General features: G+C 48.9%; 1 protein-coding gene across 1 annotated transcript in view; it reads left to right on the forward strand.

Moving 5' to 3' along the window:
* NEURL1B (neuralized E3 ubiquitin protein ligase 1B) overlaps positions 1-22,762 on the forward strand; it is an 87,192-nt gene that overhangs the window by 61,150 nt on the left and 3,280 nt on the right. Inside the window, exons 3-5 of the mRNA XM_078593138.1 lie at positions 14,699-15,487; positions 19,696-19,878; positions 22,508-22,630. Coding sequence (XP_078449264.1) covers positions 14,699-15,487; positions 19,696-19,878; positions 22,508-22,630 — 1,095 coding nt within the window. The remainder of the gene's footprint in view (positions 1-14,698; positions 15,488-19,695; positions 19,879-22,507; positions 22,631-22,762) is intronic.

Here is a 22,762-nt window from a genome sequence, read left to right on the forward strand (position 1 = left end):
AGACAAATCAAAGCGAGCCCATTTATAACAATTTAAATCTGTAACGTGCCCCATCGTATTCTCTGAGTCCCTTGGAGAGAGAATGACTCAGAGGCGCGAGGAGGAAGGCAACCAAATGATGAGCCAGCACCAACAATTGCCCAAGCTCTGCATTGCTCTATATATCAAGGCGTTATCGACCAATTAATGAGTGTTTACATGCAGGAGAAATCCGGAGCAGCCGGAAAAATCCCCGGGTATGCGACGGGGAGGGGAAACGCTTTATTCGATACAAGGGATCATGCCAGAATTCACATTCATTTACGCTATCCCTTTGCCCATGATGCTATTTTATATTCTCCGCCGCACGTACGCACCGTGACGTAAGCGTACTTATAATCACGCCGCGCCGTTTGCGTGATTAATTATCTAGGGTCCGGGGTTCCCAATCCATCGTAGCTAATTTTTTTCTTTTTTTTGTCACCGTATAATTATATTGTTGTCTTCAAGGCACTCGAAGGACCATGATTCAGGGAGCTGTAAACGTCGGCGCTTTGAACGCGCTGTCAATTGGCCGCACGCGCGAGGAACGGCGGCCGAGTGTCAACGGCACTGTCACACGTATCCCTTTGCTACTGCTCCTATGATTACTACTGCACAGCAACGCAAAAAGCCTCATGTTTTTTTTTATCTTGTGGTCATACCATATTCTTCAGATTATAAGATGATGCGGGGAGTAAGAAGCACCTCAAGCATTCGCGCTAATTTTTTTAAAAGTATTTTTTTCTTTTTTTTCTTTTTTATAATCTGGAGAATATGCTACTGCCATGGAGAGCCATCAGCTCAGAAGTCGATTTTAAACACGCCGCTTTAAAATAAGGCAGAGGTGTCTTGTGGAAGAGATTATAAATGGCTGGTGGTGTTTTCTCTCCTCTGCGTAGTGACATATTGCCACGGAATTTGAGACATCTTCTGGAATACCGATGTGTTTCTCCAGAATATGAGACACACCTCCTCTGCTTTGCTTTCGAATACAGGGGAGAAAAGGGGGCATCTTGTAGTCCGTAGAATTCCGTCGCTTCCTCACGTAGCTAAAATTGGCTCGAATATGCACCGCTCGTTCGAGAATTATTTACAAACAAGCAAAAGGAGCTGGTTCAGCACATCTGTAGGCCATTGGAGCCACTTGTTGTGCGGCTGGCAGGTTTTAAAATAAAACCCTTTGCCGGATGTTAAAATAAGAAAGTCGTGGGAAAGTCGAGGATAGGAATGCCACGGTGAAGGAGAGGAGGGGGGTGGGTGGGAGGAAAAAAACGTGACGTCTGGCATCGGATACTCGCCACACTTAAAATAAACAGGAGTGGTGGCGTCTTGACCAGGAGATTCAAGATGGCGGCGTGTGTGCGCAGAACACTGAGCAGAAACAAACGTCCTGCGGCCGGCCCCAGCAGAACTAAAGTAAACACAGCCACTAGCTGCCCGCAACCTCCGGCTACGAGCGAAAGAATCTGGGTGTTTTTTTTTTGCCCAGAGAAATGTTTTATTGTGGTTGTTTCCCCCCCCCCCCCTCAAAACTGGGGGGGGGGGGGAGTGAGCAAGTGCGTGTGAATGTAGTCTCTGTCTATATTTGGTGAAAGTCGGTGCGGTTTGTTCTCACAAGCGCACCCGCGTCCCAGCAGGCTTCGGTTCCCAGCCACGGTGGTGGGGAAGACAGTTGAAAAAATTGACATCTCGTCTCACTCAGGCTCCACTCAGCCTGAAAAATGGGCAGTACTTGGCGCGGTTCATCAACATCAATAACGGAGGTGGCGGGGCGGGGGGAGGAGGCGGGGAGACATTGCGTACCTGTCCCAGCCGAATTGGGTTGCGTGCATTTTTCGTGTGTTGGGCTGTTGTACTGCGTGTCGCTCGACCTTCTCTCGCCCCTCCACCCCCCATCACGCAGTGACTCCTCGGACGTGAGGCCCAACGACACACGGCAAAGCAACCTGAAAATGCACGGCAGGGCCTTAATAGGTGTCCGGTAGTAGCCCTCGCCCCAGCAGGCTACAAGGTTATCTGCGTGGCAGTGATTAAGCAATTGTGAGCAAGAGCACAGCCTCTCCAGTGCATTCCACTGCGAAGACAATGCACTTCTGCAAGGTCAGAAAGGACACAGCCTGAAGGCCATCTTGATCCTTCTTTGAAATTATGATTCTTTGAAAAACCCTAAAAAATGTGATTCACGTGTTTCACAAGCCAGTATATCTTGCGATATATACCGCGGGGTCAGGTGTTGTGGTCATATATCCCCCCCCGGCGGACGTGTTTTACTGCTGCTCAACCGTGCCGTGAATCGTGCCTCCCGCGCGTGAATATTAATTGGAAAATAAACATCAGGAAGGATCATTGACGGGCGCGGGGAAATGTCGAGAGCCCCTCAAGTGAAAGGACGGAGAGAAACCGTGAAAAAAATTTACGTCAAGTCGTGACTGATCTTTGAGAAAAAAATAAGCGAATACGTCGAATAGCTTCATACTCATATGACGTTTATAAAGCAAGCTCAGTTGAACACTCGTAATAAATGTAATTGAATTGCGACCGTTATGATACATATGGTCACATTTTCTACAAAGGTAGATAGATTTATGCGCACGCGTTTAATAACAGCACAGGGCCAGTGCAGACAAATAAATGATGTCGCACGGTCTGTTTGTATAAGAAAGAATGAGAGGGTGAGAGAGGTGGGAGTCAAAGTAGCCCTTAATGACAGAAGTCTGCGGGCGATTATTTACACTGTGGCCAGGCTCTCTGAGCAGAAAATTATTTTCTAAGCCGGTGCAAATGATGCATGCGCAATTGTAAGCATGTGTGATGGAGGGGTCAGTTGAAAGACGCGAGCAGGCTCTCTGGTGAGGTGCGCGCAACAAAGATACCCCGTACAGCCTTCACAGACTTTTGGGGCAAATGCTGGTAGTGAGTGCTTATGAAGGGCGGCAAGGCACACCAGGGGGTGGGTGGGCAGCACCACACCGCACCAGGTAGTCATTTGAGGCTGAGTCGACCTAGGGGAGGCCCAGCACTGGGTCAGGCAATCGTCACCGGTGTTGGCTGTAAGCTGAAATCGAACTCGGGTCGCCGGGTTTGTAGCGCAGCGCGTGAACTGACACGCCACGGGCGCACGCACACTTACACACAGACTCGACACACACACACTTACACACAGACTCGACACACACACACACTTACACACAGACTCGACACACACACACTTACACACACACACACAGACTCGACACACACACACTTACACACAGACTCGGCACACACACACACGGCACAAACAAACACTTATACACAGACTCGGCACACACACTTACACACAGACTCGGCACACACACACACTTACACACAGACTCGACACACACACCCTTACACACAGACTCGGCACACACACACACTTACACACAGACTCGACACACACACACTTACACACAGACTCGACACACACACACTTACACACAGACTCGGCACACACACACTTACACACAGACTCAACACACAATACACACTTACACACAGACTCGACACACACAAGGCACACACACACACTTACACACAGACTCGACACACACACACTTACACACAGACTCGGCACACACACACTTACACACAGACTCAACACACAATACACACTTACACACAGACTCGACACACACACACAGACTCGACACACACACACACGGCACACACACACACACTTACACACAGACTCGGCACACACAAGGCACACACACACACTTACACACAGACTCGGCACACACACACTTACACACAGACTCGACATACACACGGCACACACACACACTTACACACAGACTCGACACTCACACACTTACACACAGACTCGGCACACACACACTTACACACAGACTCGACACACACACACTTACACACAGACTCGGCACACACACACTTACACACAGACTCGGCACACACACACACTTACACACAGACTCGACACACACACTAACACACAGACTCGGCACACACACACTTACACACAGACTCGACACACACACACTAACACACAGACTCGGCACACACACACACTTACACACAGACTCGACACTCACACACTTACACACAGACTCGGCACACACACGCACTTACACACAGACTCGACACACACACACTAACACACAGACTCGGCACACACACACTTACACACAGACTCGACACACACACTTACACACAGACTCGACACACACACACACTTACACACAGACTCGGCACACACACGGCACACACACACACTTACACACAGACTCGGCACACACACACACTTACACACAGACTCGACATACACACACACTTACACACAGACTCGACACACACACACTAACACACAGACTCGGCACACACACACTTACACACAGACTCGGCACACACACACTTACACACAGACTCGACATACACACACTTACACACAGACTCGGCACACACACACACTTACACACAGACTCGACACACACACACTTACACACAGACTCGGCACACACACACTTACACACAGACTCAACACACAATACACACTTAAACACAGACTCGACACACACAAGGCACACACACACACTTACACACAGACTCGACACACACACACTTACACACAGACTCGGCACACACACACTTACACACAGACTCAACACACAATACACACTTACACACAGACTCGACACACACACACAGACTCGACACACACACACACGGCACACACACACACACTTACACACAGACTCGGCACACACAAGGCACACACACACACTTACACACAGACTCGGCACACACACACTTACACACAGACTCGACATACACACGGCACACACACACACTTACACACAGACTCGACACTCACACACTTACACACAGACTCGGCACACACACACTTACACACAGACTCGACACACACACACTTACACACAGACTCGGCACACACACACTTACACACAGACTCGGCACACACACACACTTACACACAGACTCGACACACACACTAACACACAGACTCGGCACACACACACTTACACACAGACTCGACACACACACACTAACACACAGACTCGGCACACACACACACTTACACACAGACTCGACACTCACACACTTACACACAGACTCGGCACACACACGCACTTACACACAGACTCGACACACACACACTAACACACAGACTCGGCACACACACACTTACACACAGACTCGACACACACACTTACACACAGACTCGACACACACACACACTTACACACAGACTCGGCACACACACGGCACACACACACACTTACACACAGACTCGGCACACACACACACTTACACACAGACTCGACATACACACACACTTACACACAGACTCGACACACACACACTAACACACAGACTCGGCACACACACACTTACACACAGACTCGGCACACACACACTTACACACAGACTCGACATACACACACTTACACACAGACTCGGCACACACACACACTTACACACAGACTCGACACACACACACTTACACACAGACTCGACACACACACACTTACACACAGACTCGGCACACACACACACTTACACACAGACTCAACACACAATACACACTTACACACACACACACAGACTCGACACACACACACACACACGGCACACACACACACTTACACACAGACTCGGCACACACAAGGCACACACACACACTTACACACAGACTCGGCACACACACACACTTACACACAGACTCGACATATACACGGCACACACACACACTTACACACAGACTCGACACTCACACACTTACACACAGACTCGGCACACACACACACTTACACACAGACTCGACACACACACACAGACTCGACACACACACACGGCACACACACACACACTTACACACAGACTCGGCACACACACGGCACACACACACACACTTACACACAGACTCGGCACACACACACACTTACACACAGACTCGACATACACACACTTACACACACACACTTACACACAGACTCGACACACACACACTTACACACAGACTCAACACACACACACACGGAACACACACACACTTACACACAGACTCGACATACACACACTTACACACACACACACAGACTCGGCACACACACACTTACACACAGACTCGACACACACACACTTACACACACACACACACACAGACTCGACACACACACACACACACGGCACACACACACACTTACACACAGACTCGGCACACACAAGGCACACACACACACTTACACACAGACTCGGCACACACACACACTTACACACAGACTCGACATATACACGGCACACACACACACTTACACACAGACTCGACACTCACACACTTACACACAGACTCGGCACACACACACACTTACACACAGACTCGACACACACACACAGACTCGACACACACACACGGCACACACACACACACTTACACACAGACTCGGCACACACACGGCACACACACACACACTTACACACAGACTCGGCACACACACACACTTACACACAGACTCGACATACACACACTTACACACACACACTTACACACAGACTCGACACACACACACTTACACACAGACTCAACACACACACGGAACACACACACACTTACACACAGACTCGACATACACACACTTACACACACACACACAGACTCGGCACACACACACTTACACACAGACTCAACACACAATACACACTTACACACAGACTCGACACACACAAGGCACACACACACACTTACACACAGACTCGACACACACACACTTACACACAGACTCGGCACACACACACTTACACACAGACTCAACACACAATACACACTTACACACAGACTCGACACACACACACACAGACTCGACACACACACACACGGCACACACACACACACTTACACACAGACTCGGCACACACAAGGCACACACACACACTTACACACAGACTCGGCACACACACACTTACACACAGACTCGACATACACACGGCACACACACACACTTACACACAGACTCGACACTCACACACTTACACACAGACTCGGCACACACACACACTTACACACAGACTCGACACACACACACTTACACACAGACTCGGCACACACACACTTACACACAGACTCGGCACACACACACACTTACACACAGACTCGACACACACACTAACACACAGACTCGGCACACACACACTTACACACAGACTCGACACACACACACTAACACACAGACTCGGCACACACACACACTTACACACAGACTCGACACTCACACACTTACACACAGACTCGGCACACACACACACTTACACACAGACTCGACACACACACACTAACACACAGACTCGGCACACACACACTTACACACAGACTCGACACACACACTTACACACAGACTCGACACACACACACACTTACACACAGACTCGGCACACACACGGCACACACACACACTTACACACAGACTCGGCACACACACACACACTTACACACAGACTCGACATACACACACACTTACACACAGACTCGGCACACACACACTTACACACAGACTCGACATACACACACACTTACACACAGACTCGGCACACACACACTTACACACAGACTCGACACACACACACTAACACACAGACTCGGCACACACACACTTACACACAGACTCGACACACACACACTAACACACAGACTCGGCACACACACACTTACACACAGACTCGGCACACACACACTTACACACAGACTCGACATACACACACACTTACACACAGACTCGGCACACACACACACTTACACACAGACTCGACACACACACACTTACACACAGACTCGACACACACACACTTACACACAGACTCGGCACACACACACACTTACACACAGACTCAACACACAATACACACTTACACACACACACACAGACTCGACACACACACACACACACGGCACACACACACACTTACACACAGACTCGGCACACACAAGGCACACACACACACTTACACACAGACTCGGCACACACACACACTTACACACAGACTCGACATATACACGGCACACACACACACTTACACACAGACTCGACACTCACACACTTACACACAGACTCGGCACACACACACTTACACACAGACTCGACACACACACACAGACTCGACACACACACACGGCACACACACACACACTTACACACAGACTCGGCACACACACGGCACACACACACACACTTACACACAGACTCGACACACACACACAGACTCGACACACACACACGGCACACACACACACACTTACACACAGACTCGGCACACACACGGCACACACACACACACTTACACACAGACTCGGCACACACACACACTTACACACAGACTCGACATACACACACTTACACACACACACTTACACACAGACTCGACACACACACACTTACACACAGACTCAACACACACACACACGGAACACACACACACTTACACACAGACTCGACATACACACACTTACACACACACACACAGACTTGACACACACACACTTACACACAGACTCAACACACACACACTCACGCTTCCAAATAGCGAGCATGAGGTAATGCGGCCGCCGTTTGGCACCAGATAAGCGTATCAGAGCAGAGCCCCCCGCGTGCCTCCACTCTCTCTGTGTGTGGCCGTGACCGTCTGCGGTCCGTCGCCTCCGTGTGAAGCCATCGCGAAAGTCTCTTCCCAGCTGCCCACGCCTGGCGCACATCACCGCCTCCCTTGGCCGACTCCCCCCCATCTCTCTACTCGTGTGTGCACGAGTCGTCGATTCGACGATTCGTCGCCCCGTCCTGTTTGATTCGTATTTGGTTGTGCGCTGTGCAAGAGCAGTGGCCCCGACGAAATTCGGTGAAGGGGATTCACTGGCTTCGAGGAATTTGCGTGTGGTCGGTTCGCGTAAAACACTGCAAGCCACTTTGTGCGATCACCGAAAGGTCAACTTGCGTACATTCTTGAATCCACGTGTGAACGCTGAATTGAGATAATTTATTAAATCATTGGGCGGTTGGCGATGTATGGTGCGAAAGAAGTTCAACGTACGGAGAGAGGGAAAACCATTGTACCTCTGGGTTCCAAAATCATCCTGTTTTTATAGTTAATTAATTTACCACTTTCCTAAACAAAATTGTTATTCTTTATTTGTCACTCTCCCGGTATCATGTACTGCAATAAATGCATTGTTATACTGGTAGGAACCTCCTGGTTACACCTAGCCCACAGGGGATTATTGTGTCCGTTCGTCGTGAATCAAAAAATGGGAGGGGTGGGGAGGGGCTGGGTGGGGAGGGTGGGGCTGGGTGGGGGTGGGAGGGGTGGGGCTGGGTGGGGAGGGGCTGGTCACCCCGTGGTGCCCTTATAAAACTCAACGTTTAACCTACTCACGCCGGCTTGTGCCCACCCTCACAGTCGGGCATATTTGCGGAATACACCACGCCGCCGTTGACCCTGGCCATTGACCGAGCAACCCAACGTTCCTTCCAGCTCCCTCCGCAGGAATGTGTAATAGCAGTGCCCTCATCCTATCTATCTCCGACCGCATAGTTCACACCATCTTCCAACTCATTCACTGCATAATAAAAGACACATTCGACAACATATCAAGCAATGTACATATATTTGTAATACGTTAGTTTTTTTTTCTCCCAGCAGTACATGTTCAAAGGCTGTACGTGTACATATATACTTAAGCCATCCATTCCCACACGTCGAATTAGCACATTTGGCTACGTACGGTGTGAAAGAAGTTCAACATACATACATACATTAAACTTGATTTGAAGCTTTCGTGACTGCAGGTATTACTCTTTTGTTCTTTCGGTAAAGTCACGTAGAAAGAAAGTAAATACAATTTTCTTTCTACGTGACTTTACGGAAAGAAAGTAAATTACATTTTATTTCTATTTGACTTTACCGAAAGAACCAAAGAGTAATACATACATAATTTGAGGGAAAAGACAAATACGGACATTGTTATTCAGCCACGCGCCTTGTTAAAACTATTATTAAAGTTTACTACCTTCAGTGTGGAGTTCAACATTCGTACATCCTATTCAATTTACAAATAAAATTGTATTCGAACTTCTTGGAATTTCTTACAACACGTATTTTTTTTTTAAAAACACACGCTATTGGAGACCTCGCAATCAGCCTCGCCGCCACGTCCCGTCACACCTCACCTTCGCCCTCCCGAGCCGGGCATCGCCTGCAATTACACAGCGCGCTCTGCGATACGGCTGGGGCCCACGTCGCCATGGCCCTATCAGTAATTGTCCGAAGCGCGCTGGAGGGCACGTGTCTGGTCCATTAAAAAAGAAAACAGCGAGACTATTTGGGCGCATTGCTGCGAGCTTACTTCGAACGCGCTCGATCTTCGTTCGTTTGTTTGTTTATTATCACGAAAATTGTGTGTTTTGCTCGCGCGCAGATGGGTTTGATGTAACGTTCTAGATTTGAAGTTTTCGTGACTGCAAGGATCCATATTCTTTGGTTCTTTCGGTAAAGTCACGTAGGTGAAAAAAAATATAATAAATAAATAAAATCACGACGTTTCGATTGCAACACAAGCAATCATCGTCAGGTGTGACAACCACAGCAATACAAATTTTACTGAAGTACACTGTAATTTAATTTTTTTTACCGATTTAATTTATTTCTTTTTTCTTTTTATTTTCTTTTTTCACCTACGTGACTTTATCGAAAGAACCAAGGAATATTGATGTAACGTACCAGCGATGTGACGTTTCATTTAACATTGCCTGGTTTAATACCTTAAGATGGAAATGTACGCCATTTATGAGTACAAATATATGACGTGCATTAACCCGGACAATCTTTTATTGTTTCAACCGTCAAGTGCGTGTGCTCGGCATCAAATCCTGCATAATTCACAGATGCCATCATCACCACCACCACCACCATCATAATCACTGTCGTATGTTGATGTTACAAGCCCCTTAATCCCCTAATTTGATGATTAAATTAACCTTATGCATCATTGCTCCCCATCACCTTCATCAAGCCACATTGACCAGTGTGGTGAGGTTATACAACCCCCACGGCCAGCACGAGGTTGGGAGACCCTTATCCAGCAGTGATGATGACGATGATGTGAAGCTTCCAAATCTTGCCTTTCTTAAGTCAGGCAAATGCCTACGCAGTCTCTGTGTAAATGATGGCAGTGGCATATTTGGTTGTCACTTGCTGCTATGAATATTAAGGGTCCTTTTTGCAGAGGCTGTGTTCATTCGTGTGTGCGCGCGTGTGCCACAAATAGTGGGAGCGGTAGTGTAGTGGTTAGTGCACTGCACTACGAACCCGGCGACCCGAGTTCGATTCCCGCTCACGGCCGACACCAGTGACGATTATCTGAACCGGTCGTGGGCCTCCCCTAGGTCGACTCAGCCTCAAATGAGTATCTGCTGCGGTGTGTAATCATCGCCACAAGGGAGACAAAGGCGGCCGGGCGTGGGGTGTTGGCCACCCACTCCCTCGTGTGCCGTTCCGGCCTTCATAGGTGCTCGCTAACAGTGCTTGCCTCAACAGTCTGTTAAGGCTATACGGGGGATCTTTGTTCTTGTGTCACATATATAATTAATACATGGCTCTTTCTGGTAAAAAAAAATGAGCGATAAAATAGAATAATACGACCACAGGCACAAATCCCTCATTGGCCGAGACCTTAAACAGTCTCGAAGATGTTGCGTGATGCTGCCGCGGTGAAACGGTCAGCGCACTGGACCAGCCATCCAGAGGTCGCCAGTTCCATTAGTCCCTCCTGCCGCGGCAGTTAAAACAACGGTGCAGCTTTCTTAATTGCCACCCCTGCAGCCGTCTCTCTCTCTCTCTCCACCCGGAAGTCTAAATGGGCACCCCACAGTTAGTCGGTTGGCAGGTCGTGTGTGGAGGGATACGGTGTTGGTGGTACTCTCACCTTTTCCAAGACGGTCTGGCCACTGTGTGTGTGTGTCTGTAGTTCTAAGCACAAATGGAATGGCTCCGGCCCACCTTTGGTTGTTCAAGTTCACGTTCATTTATTAGGTATAGCCCTGTGAGCCATTCGGCTCTTCAATCGGGTGCAACCGCAACAAACAAAAAACAAAAACATGAACAAGAAAACATCTTAAAGTGGTCCGTTTGCAGTGCAGGTTGCGGCTTGCTTTGAGTCTTTAAAAACGGCTTTCAGAAAGCCACCACAGAAAGCATTTCCGAAGTGTAGACCCGCAACGAATGAAGCCTCATGGATTGTCAGTAGGTCTACAACGAGTCAAAGTCTCCCTTATTCCCCCTTCCTTGTGATCCGATGGATTGTCACAATTTGGGGGCCACGATTCAATTCAAGAATTCGCACTTTTTTTTCTCTTTTACATCGTGGCATATTGTAGCGCCTCTCGTGGCTGTAGGGGGCAATCCTCAACTGGATGAAAACCTCCCCTCTTCCATTGGTGGGGGATGTTATGACCGTACCTTACCACGCTGGTCGTTACAGGTTACCATACTGGACATCTGTGAAAAAAGAGCTTAATAGCTCATCGGATTTGTCCAGTATAAATCAACATTCTGATTTCTGGTGAAGATGCTCACCCAGCTCGGGGAATGCAGCACTCACGGTTAGGTGATCCTGGCCACTGGTGAGGATTCAGGGTGTACGGATCAAAAATAATCGATTCTCGCCCACAGCGTTTAATATACTTGTGTCGGGAGCGTAAGGATCGACTTTGGCCGATGAGCCGATGTGCCGTTTACCGCCCTCTACTTGCCAGTGACCTAGCAGGTCCTCCGACATGCATGGTGACTGAAAGGGGTGGTTAATGTCACTGTGGTATGTGTCGAACAGCACACGTTAACTGGGAAATAAGAGTTCGACAGCGGTTTTGATCATTGCGTCACTGTCTAAACACAGTTGGACTGAACAGATTTTTTAAAATACAGTGTGGTCTGCGTAATGACTCCGCTGACAAGCGCCGCTCTCATTTGTACGTACGGCCCTTTGTCAACCCACGTTGTTTCACCATACTTCACCACCCTGGTCATTGTGTGTTGCTGAAAGGAGAAGCATCCCAGGACCGATTCAGATTTCATTTGCCAGTGACGTTAGCCCTGTCCAGGAATCAAACATGGGTGGCCAGGTTCATCGCACAGTGCGCTAACAACTGCACCACCGCTCCACCCCCACAAATCTTTCTAATCAGTACTTAAATGAATAACTACAATATACAGTGCTAGTTGCTGGTCATGGCTTGCTGAGAATTTCTTATGAAGCGAAACGTGTGGGGAGACCAGAACTGGTTCGCTCACCACTGACATTAGCTACCAGATGCTCGCTTACCCCAAGACAAATGTGCCTGTCACACGTCACAGCACGGGCTGCGATGCCATCCATGCTACTTGCTCCATGTGGCACACAGGCCCCCCACTGAGGCTGGAGAGTGCATTCTGTCGGAGCAGTCGACTGGTTTGGGGCACCACGGTGGAGAGATGTTAACTACCTCGCCTGGTATACAGGATGGTCGTGGGTTCGATCCTGACCCTAACGCCTGTATATTTTGGAGTTTGCATGTTCTCCCCGTGGTCACATGTATTTTTATGGGGGTCCTCCGGTGTTTTCCCTCCACGTTTAGAAAATGAGATAAGTGCATTTGGCGGATATACATTTCCACATGATAAGACACTTCGTTTGCCTATCAATTGTGGTCAGGTCGTTTCTGAAAAAGAGCTATAGAGCTCAGTGGGCCTTGCCTGGTAATAGTTTAGTTTTAGTTTGTCAACTCATGCATGTGAACAGCAGGTCCCGCTTACGTCAGGGAAATTGGCTCTGTAATGCCATTTTCGTTGGCCCACATTTGACGCCCGCAGAGATGGCACGTGTCGCCTCCGTGACCTGGGCTTGTTTCAAATCATTATCGAAGAAGGCCTACATGTGCTCGGGCTAGAATTTCCCATAAATACGCCAAACCAAGTGCCCGTGTCCATCGGTGCGTGACCGCCACATATCGAGTGCTTTCCCACTGCGAAGAAAATCTTCACTCTGGACACATTTTCATTTTTTGTAGTAATGTAGATGGGGTTTAGGGGGCGGTAGGGGAATAAATCCGCCATCGTTGTATTTGTGTCCTTCAAGTGTTCTTGTGTAATTCAGCCGGTTCACTGTCGTGTGATTACGGTGGCTTATTTGGGTTAGGGATGTCCTTCTTATAGTTGTTCGTGTGTACTATTGACAGCTTACGCAGTGAAATGTGAGCTGGTACAGGAATTAATTCGAGCATATGTGTGTGTGTTAATTTAGCTTCGTGTCCTCTGTGACAATACATAAAAAAGGATGGAATTGTGTTTCAGTGGGTCTCACAGGATGTAAATCGATAGACAAAAATGTGTAGAAGTCAGGCCGACATTAACATCCATTTCGTGCCATTGAACTTTATTGACATTTTTTGTTAAGGAAGCCACGGTCACTTTTAATTAAGTCTGACAAAATAAAAAAGAATTCACCGCAAAGGAATGCATGACCTCAAACACAAGAACTCTCCCAGGATCTCACGGATGGTTTGTTGTAAAATCCTGGTGCAATTTCTCAAGGATAAGCAGCGGCGAGAATAGCACACGTCGTTTGAACGGACACCTCACTTGTTTTCCCCGTCTTTCACAGAAACGGGTTTGGTGAAGCCCCCACGCCGGCTGGCATCCTTCCAGCTGTGCCCACGTCTGCCGTACGGCGCGCGTCACCCCCCAACCTCGTCCTCTGACATCAACCAAAGCCAACGTGGTCGCGGAGGCGGCGCCGGCGCCGGCGGGGATGGCCGGGAGGGTGAGGACGACGAGGAGGAGGAGGGGGAGGAGGGGGAGGAGGCGGAAGGGGATGCGGCGGAGGCGCGCCCCGGCGAGGCGCTGGAACGCGCCGTGGCCGCGCTGCGCGACGTTCGCATCGGCGGCGAGCCGGCGTCGTCGCGCGCGGCCCGAGCGCCGTCGCTCGGCGCCGTCGAGGGCTCACGGCGGCAGCAGCAGCAACAGCAGCAGGGCCCGGACGCCTCCTCCATCGCGCTGCCCGATGACCTCAACCCGGACCTGTGGTTCCACGCGATGCACGGCAGCGGCGTGCTGCTGTCCGAGGACCGCAGCCTCGCCCGCTCCGCCCCGGACGTGGCCGGCAGCGAGGCGGGAGACAACGAGAGCAACGGCAGCGGCAGGTTCAGCGCCGGCCAGAGCCTGGTGTTCACCAACCGGCCCGTGTTCATCGGAGAGACCATCTACGTGCGCGTCGGTGGGCAGCAGCAGCCCGGGGACCCCATCACCTTCGGCCTCACGTCCTGCGACCCGGCCACGCTGCGGCCGGACGAGCTGCCGACCGACCCTCACTCACTGGTCGACCGGAGGGAGTACTGGGTGGTGGTGACCGTGTGCCCTCTGCCGGGGTCGGCGCAGCAAATAAGCGAGCAAGGTGCAGAGGGGGCGTGGGGGGCGAAGTGTGCAGGGCAGTGTGGTCACGCCGCACGTGCTTCTTTTCGTTTCATTGCGAAGGCTTGCGCTGCGCCACAGTGGGTGTCAGCGCGACAGCAAAAGTGGCACAATGGGAAAGAAAGGCAGCTGCAGCTGCTGCTGCTGCTGTTACAGCAGCGTTGCCCGTAAATAAATTAATATTGTTTGCCAGCAGTTCAGAGTGCTATATTTAGGCCGATCGAGAGTGATGACGGCCAGGCAAGAATAGTCGATAATTATTTAATACACGAGTGGAAGCACCCATTGGTGAGCGATGGTCCCCCCCCACCCCACCACCAACATCCCCCACATCCCCACCCCTGGGTGCCCCCCTCCAACCCTCGTGTGCGATAACCCCCAAGGTTAAAGCCCCACCCGCAGTCCCGTCCCAGGTGCCCCCCCCCCCCCACCGCCACTCGCCACCCCCATACACGTACCAGCCACCCGTACTCTCCCCCTGCACGCTGGCACGCGGCCTCCAGCCAATCAGAATGTGCGCTGCATTGCGCGCAGCCTGCAGCCGATCAGCATGCTGGGAACTGACGGACAAAGCCATTCGTTTTTTTGTACAATATGATTTTAACTTTGCAGTGTTTGATCCAAGTAAAGCATTTCATTAGCTATTTTGCTACATGCTATCCAACCCCATTTTTTGTTCACCAAAATTTCCACGTCTCTGCATCATGATTCGATTCAAGAATTGATTTTTTTATTTACATGGAGGTGCCTGTCGAATTTGTAGTGGCTGCAGGTTTTACTTGGGAAATTAAATACAACATATAATTAGCAGTCACGATCTCTCCACAGCTGGATGAAGGCCTCCCCAACCACTCCGACCTCTTAATGACCCTGCGATGGAATGATCCACAAAGGATATGCGCACAAAGGGAGTTTCATCGCTCCATCTCCACGGTGGTTTTTCTCTGAGGCATCTTCCCTCCTTTGACTGCCACTCTAATTGTTAGTCTTGACCACCAGCCATCGTACCTGCCAGCGACGTGATGCCTGCAACATATACAAATATAAATTAATGGATTTGTTGCGTGAGTACGATGTGTCGTCAGAACAAGAATCGATGTCAAACGATGGCTGATTAAATAAATATGCATAGTACTGTGTTGCCAGGGGATATCTTTTTTATTAATAATGTTAGCAGCATCATTTGAGAGAAATTAGCCCACCAGTGTGTGTTCGGGACAAGACATCTGTCTTTTCAACGACACGCGGTGTAAATCCGAAAACACATCTTAGGGCAATACAGCACAACCGCGAAAACCTTCACAGCACGCATTAGTAAACTCATTTCTCCACGTCAACAAATACTTTTTTTTAATGCCCTTGTATCGATGCTTCCTTGCAACAGACTCTATTCATAGCAGGGGTCCTTCTCCTGTTCAACACTGGGAGACAGCTGATTATTTTAAGCATCTGGACGAGCGCGGGTGAGGCGATCTGAACCACGACCCCTTTGGACCCCAGGCAGACACACTAACCACAGGGCGAGCGGGTCAGCTATTGATACAGAACCCAATTTCTAAAATTAGTCCTCCCGACAGCTGAAGCAACTCATTTTTTTTTCATAGCGGAAGGTTATTGAGGCAACGGTGTTCCCGTGGGACGCCTTTATACGAGAGGCGATGAGTTGACATCCACAGGATTTTCGCGAGTGGTAATAGCGTAAGAGCAATGGGGTTGTTGTTGTTGTTGAAAGTGGCGCACTGTCGTGAATCGAAATGAAAAGGCGCACAGCGGGTCGTTTATCCGCGTGGCGGGGTCGTCGTCGTGAGGGCTGTCACGTAAGCCGCCCCTTGTTTTGCCTCTTCTCTTCCCATCCCATTTTGCTGCAATTTCCTCCGTGTGCTCTCCACTCCGGCTACCACGGCCTTACATCACCCCCCCGCCCGCCCCCCTCTATCCACTCGGCTAAGTAGCAGGGAGCTGCCGTCTGAAACCCTTTTTCTCTTGCCTCCAGGCATTGTTGACTCCATTCTCCTGTTCAAATTCAGGCTCACAAACTTACTCTTCTCTTCCAACTATCACCGGTTGTTTTTTTTTATTATGAATTCTCGTTTTTCTCCCCACTGCATTGCACAGGGTGTCCTGTTAACCCCATGTTATGCATTTACAATATACATTTACCCGGCCCGGTGGAATTTAGCCGGCCCATAGGAATTTGGAATTTGGTCCACTGGCTTATGGCCACAAAACGGAGTGTGCGTGCTGCCTAAATACTAATTTAACTAAGAAATCACATTGACTTTGACTATGCTATACATAACTAAAAAACTAAATAAATTTTTATTATACCAGGTAAGGTCCCACTGAGCTATGTGGCTCTTTTTCAGAAGCGACCTGGGCACAAATGATAGCTGAACGAAGTGGCTCATCACGTGAACCTTATGGCGGGACCCCAGAGTCACGAATCAACGGAAGTCAAAATCGTTATTAATTTATTTATTTTTGACGACTCCGTCCCACCGCGCACATAAACACCCGCAACCCACCAGAAATCAATCATCTCCCTCTTCACCAAGCACCCTTCGTTGCCAAAATTGCCGTAGTCATAAACAAAACTTTGAAACTTTGATTAGCGCATCATGTAGAGCTCGCCGAGAGGAATAGATTGCCGCACTGTTCGCCTTCAAGAGACATAAAATGACGTCGCAACGCAATTTATGCGAGAACCGGGGGCTTATGGGACCCCAGGGTCCTGCCATAAGGTTCACGTGGACATTTATAGCAGCCAGATGCGCGTTATAAATGTGAAAGGAATATGTTGATACTGAAACGCAAATTATGATGAGTTATTTACGCAATCTTGACACCAACATTGCATTATTATTTGGTTCTTTCGGTTAAGTCACGTCTAAAGATAAAATAATAAATTAAATTAAATAATAGAATACGACGTTTCGATTGCAACACAAGCAATCATCATCAGGTATAATGAAATATTATTTAATTTAATTTATTATTTTATCTTTAGACGTGACTTAACCGAAAGAACCAAATAATAATTCCTGCAGTCACGAAAGTTCTAAAATTAAGACCAACATTGCATTTTCTTGTAGCACTTAATTGTCCAGAGGCCCATTGTCTGTCACCATCCTCAAGGAAAATCGATAATGCTATGCCACATTTGTGCATGCCATTTTTCCCGACCCTGTGTTTTACTGATTACGTTACCGACAACATGCATAGCAAGCAGAGTAAACCAAACACAGTTTAGCTCACGTGGGTATAACAGGACATTGGGGACACGCTGACGAGTTATTTCCCTCCCCCGCCGCCGGCTTCCTTCCGGTGACACACGACGGCCGCTCTTGAACAATGCCTTGAAGATGTCGTATTTCAACATTACATCGATTCCAATTGCATTGCATTTCTCTGCACACCTGGCCTTTTCGGCTCACTATTCAGATGGAATGAGGCCAGAACGAAACCTGGAAGAGGTCCCTTGATCATCCAAGGTACAGCGCCTGGTCGCAGCAGTTCAGGACTAACCCAGGCCTTGAGCCTCATGTCGCACTGAAACCAGAGCTTCATTTCAGATGGATCTGTCCTGGTTGGCAAAACCCGGAAATAATTTTGCCACTCGGCACATAGCACTCAGAATACTGCTTGCTATGGCTTTGGCTGCTATAGTTTAGGACCCACTCCGGTCTCTCACTAATTCGGAATGTATTCAGTGAGAAATTAAACCTCGCACGGAACGCTGTGTTTGACTGCTTGTTGTCGAGGTTGCGATGACACACAGAAGCCGGTCAAGCGTATTCGAAGTAATTTATTGGTAGCCGATTGATGCTTTGAGCGTTTGGATCTATGCTCAGCAACTGTGATGATGAGAGAAAAAATCATCAAAACAAGCAGGGCTCAATTTCTTACTGAATATTCACTGGGTCGCTGGTAGACAGTTGTAGGTGGCACGTGACTATTAGCCACAGCCATAACGAACAACATACTGTATGTGTGTATGTATGTTGAACTCGCACCGTATGTAGCCAACCGTGTTAATCGGAGGAGCTGTGTCGAGTGTGGAAATGTTGTCCCATCGTTGCCGACCTGAGCACACCTGACTGAATTAAGCCCCCCCTGAGCAGTCGTAGTAATAGGGAGTCACAATTGCGTTGCTTTCCTCCGCCGCCGCCGCTGCTGCTGCTGTGTCTGCAGATGAGGGCGGCTGCATGCTGGGAGAGGCAGTGCTGGGCCTGGTGCTCATGCCAGACGGGGAGGTGCACCTGAGTCTCAACGGCACGAGGGAGGGCATGCTCGTGTGCGCCGACCCAGGACCCCCGCTCTGGCTGCTCTTCGGATTCCGCAATGCCACTGCCACCGCGGAGATCGGCATTCTGGGTAAACGGTGGCCTTTCTTTTCTTTTTTTTATATTCTTCTTGTCGTACGGCTGATGCAGGTGCAGAGCAACAACTACAATTTCGCACTCGGGTGGCCAAGCGAGATAACCGCGTCAGGAGCGGGAGGAGTGTTTCGCCGTGATGTCTCCTTCGCATTTGTGGATCGGGCACTGCGTCGTGAAACGTTGTACGGTCTGTTCTGGATGACCACAGTGGCACATTGGAGATTTTTTAATTTTCCATTTGTGCATCTGCCATGGTTTGTGCAGGTGTGGTTTAGGGTGGACCATGAGAAGGAATGAAAGACCGGAGCACGCCATTTATTTCTTTTTAGCCAGGGAAAACTTACGCTGCTGGTCGAGTAGCTAATTACAACTGGTGCGGTGTGCGATAATAATCGTACAGCTGTGTGTGGCGAGATCGGCTCGCGTGCGGCTGTAAGGGTGGATTGTTTCATCGTGGGACTAGGAGACGTGACGGTGGCTTGGGGAGACCTTCATCCAGCAGTGGATTGATCAACGGCTGTTGATGATGATGATGATGACGTTTGGCCGGCCACTGTGCGTTAGTTGCGTTGCGAGAGCATTCCATTGGTAGGGTTTTTTTTTGGAGGCTCGGATAATTGTAGGAATTATAAAATATATTTAAGTTTTAGGTTATAAAGGGTCAAAATGTGACCGCGTAACAAAACCGTATACACATGTATGTACGTTGAACTTCTTTCGCACCGTACGTAGCCAACCGTGCTAATCGGAGGTGCGGAATACAAATAAGGGGACGCGTGCGCATGTTTCGAGTTTTGAGAAGACGGGTGATTTTGTTAGCATTTGTTTGTGTGAATTTTAAGATGGGAATAATGTTAGAGGTCAGAGAGAGAGAATTGGTAGAGGTGCAAATGAAGACACTTTGTAGAGAGGAACCATACCTATATATATAAAAGGGAAATTTGTGTGTCTGTGTTTAGCATACTTCCCAACATGCAACAAACTTTACATTTGGCATGTGGGTAGTGTCCAGACTGTACACAATGCAAAAAGTAAAAAAATAGACTTTTGTATTTGGGGAGGCGCAATAATGGATATAATATATTACACGGCAAGTGAGCGGTGACGTCACATCTGTGATGTCACCCGAATGCGGCAGCGTCACGCAGTGTGCCTGCTGACGTCACGCATCCCCCCCACCCTCCGCGTAGGCCGTGTATTAATCCAAGACAAGAATCCGAGTCTCGGACGAAGCCGCCTAGTAAAGCTAGTATATTATAAACAAAGACCGACTGCATTGATGGGTTATAGTTAGAGCCTTTGGAGGGATCGTGGTGTGCAGGACCTTCGCCCTTTCACGAAACGCATTGCTGAATTTTGGAATTACATTTATTGCCAGTAAACACACCGAGTTTTCAGGTAAACAGACTTCACGCAGATCGCATTTAAATGCTGCCGAGTAAATGTCGCACGAGTCACCGGTGTCTTCTGGGTAACGGTGGCTTTAGAGGTATTTTCTGGGTAAAAGCAACTGCCACAGAACCCTAAGGCGGTGGCCCCCATGGCATGCGTAGGGCTCTGTGTATTTTTGGAAAGCCAAGCTTCTCCATTGGTTGGGTGAGGCTTAGAATGTTGAACAAGGCGGGGCCCCCTTGTGGTGAAAGGTGATTTCATTGCGGGGCAGGCTGGTGGTTGAGGGGGTATTCTGGATGAAGCCAAAAAGCTCGTTTTAAATTCTGCGCAAGGCCGCCCCCTCACGTGCCATTAGTATTCCGTGTAAGGGCTTCTGCTGCCCCACGTTGGCGTTTAGCAGCAACGCTGGATTCAATGCGAATTGCCAGAGTTCTCACCTCAGCCGGTTTGGAAATACGACACAACTGTGGCCCACTCTTGTGCAATGGAGAAGGGCTATTGCCTGAAACGTTGCCTATTACAATTAAGATTTTTTTAGTAGTCAATGTTATTGATGAACGTGTTGATTTTTCCCCCCTTCTCTTCTGCGAAAGACATTAATAGGTGTTGGATGCTCTTTGTCATTTGAGATTTAAATCGGCACATATTTCAGGACCCATGCGTTTATAAAGCCCTACAGCGTGTGCTATGCCTAAAAGCGCATTTTTGATATTTCCCTGGCAGCGGTCAAGAAGCACAGGTTGAAAGTACTTTTGCAGCTTATCACGAACAAAACGTGTGTGAAAATTATTTTGTGTACATATATATACACAAAACACTTTGGTTGTGGACAGCGACATTCACAGCAGAGGAGAGGTGGAATACAATTTGAAATACAATTTTGAGCTGTACTGAGGTTGATTGGATTTTGGGGGGGTGGGGGGGGGGGAAACACTGCAGCTACATGAATAGTTTCCATGAGAAGATATCGGGCACAGATAAAGAACTCAAATATGCTGTGTCTGTAGCTGGCCCATGGCTTGCTGAGGATCCCTTATGGAGGTTATACACATCCTTGTTTACCATGCTGGAGGCCAAGTAGCATTATTTTGGAAGGCTTTAAGATAAACAGTTGAAACTACGTTTCTCAGCTGATAAAGCTCACCACGCATTTGTGTTAAGTTATACATTTTAGTGCAGCAGCGTTAACTTCACTTGTTACCGTGTGTGTGCGTGTGTGCGTGCGTTTCTAGGCACCCAAAAAGCCAGCTTTTTGGGGTCGTCATCTCCCTCAATGGGCAGCAATCTCCCAAGCAGCGACTCGGACATCACCATCAGCAACAGCATCTCCTTCTCCTCCTCGTCATCTTCCCTCGGTACAATAAACAACAACAACAACAACGACGATACCCCTTGGTTGCACCCCCGGAGGTGGGGGGGGGGGATGGTGTCGTGGTGTAACGGTCGGCACGATGGATCTCCGTAGTCACCGGTTCAATTTCCCCGGT

This window comes from Lampetra planeri, chromosome 4 (assembly GCF_965212315.1).
Source record: "Lampetra planeri chromosome 4, kcLamPlan1.2.h2, whole genome shotgun sequence".
NCBI classification, from domain to species: Eukaryota; Metazoa; Chordata; class Hyperoartia; order Petromyzontiformes; family Petromyzontidae; genus Lampetra; species Lampetra planeri.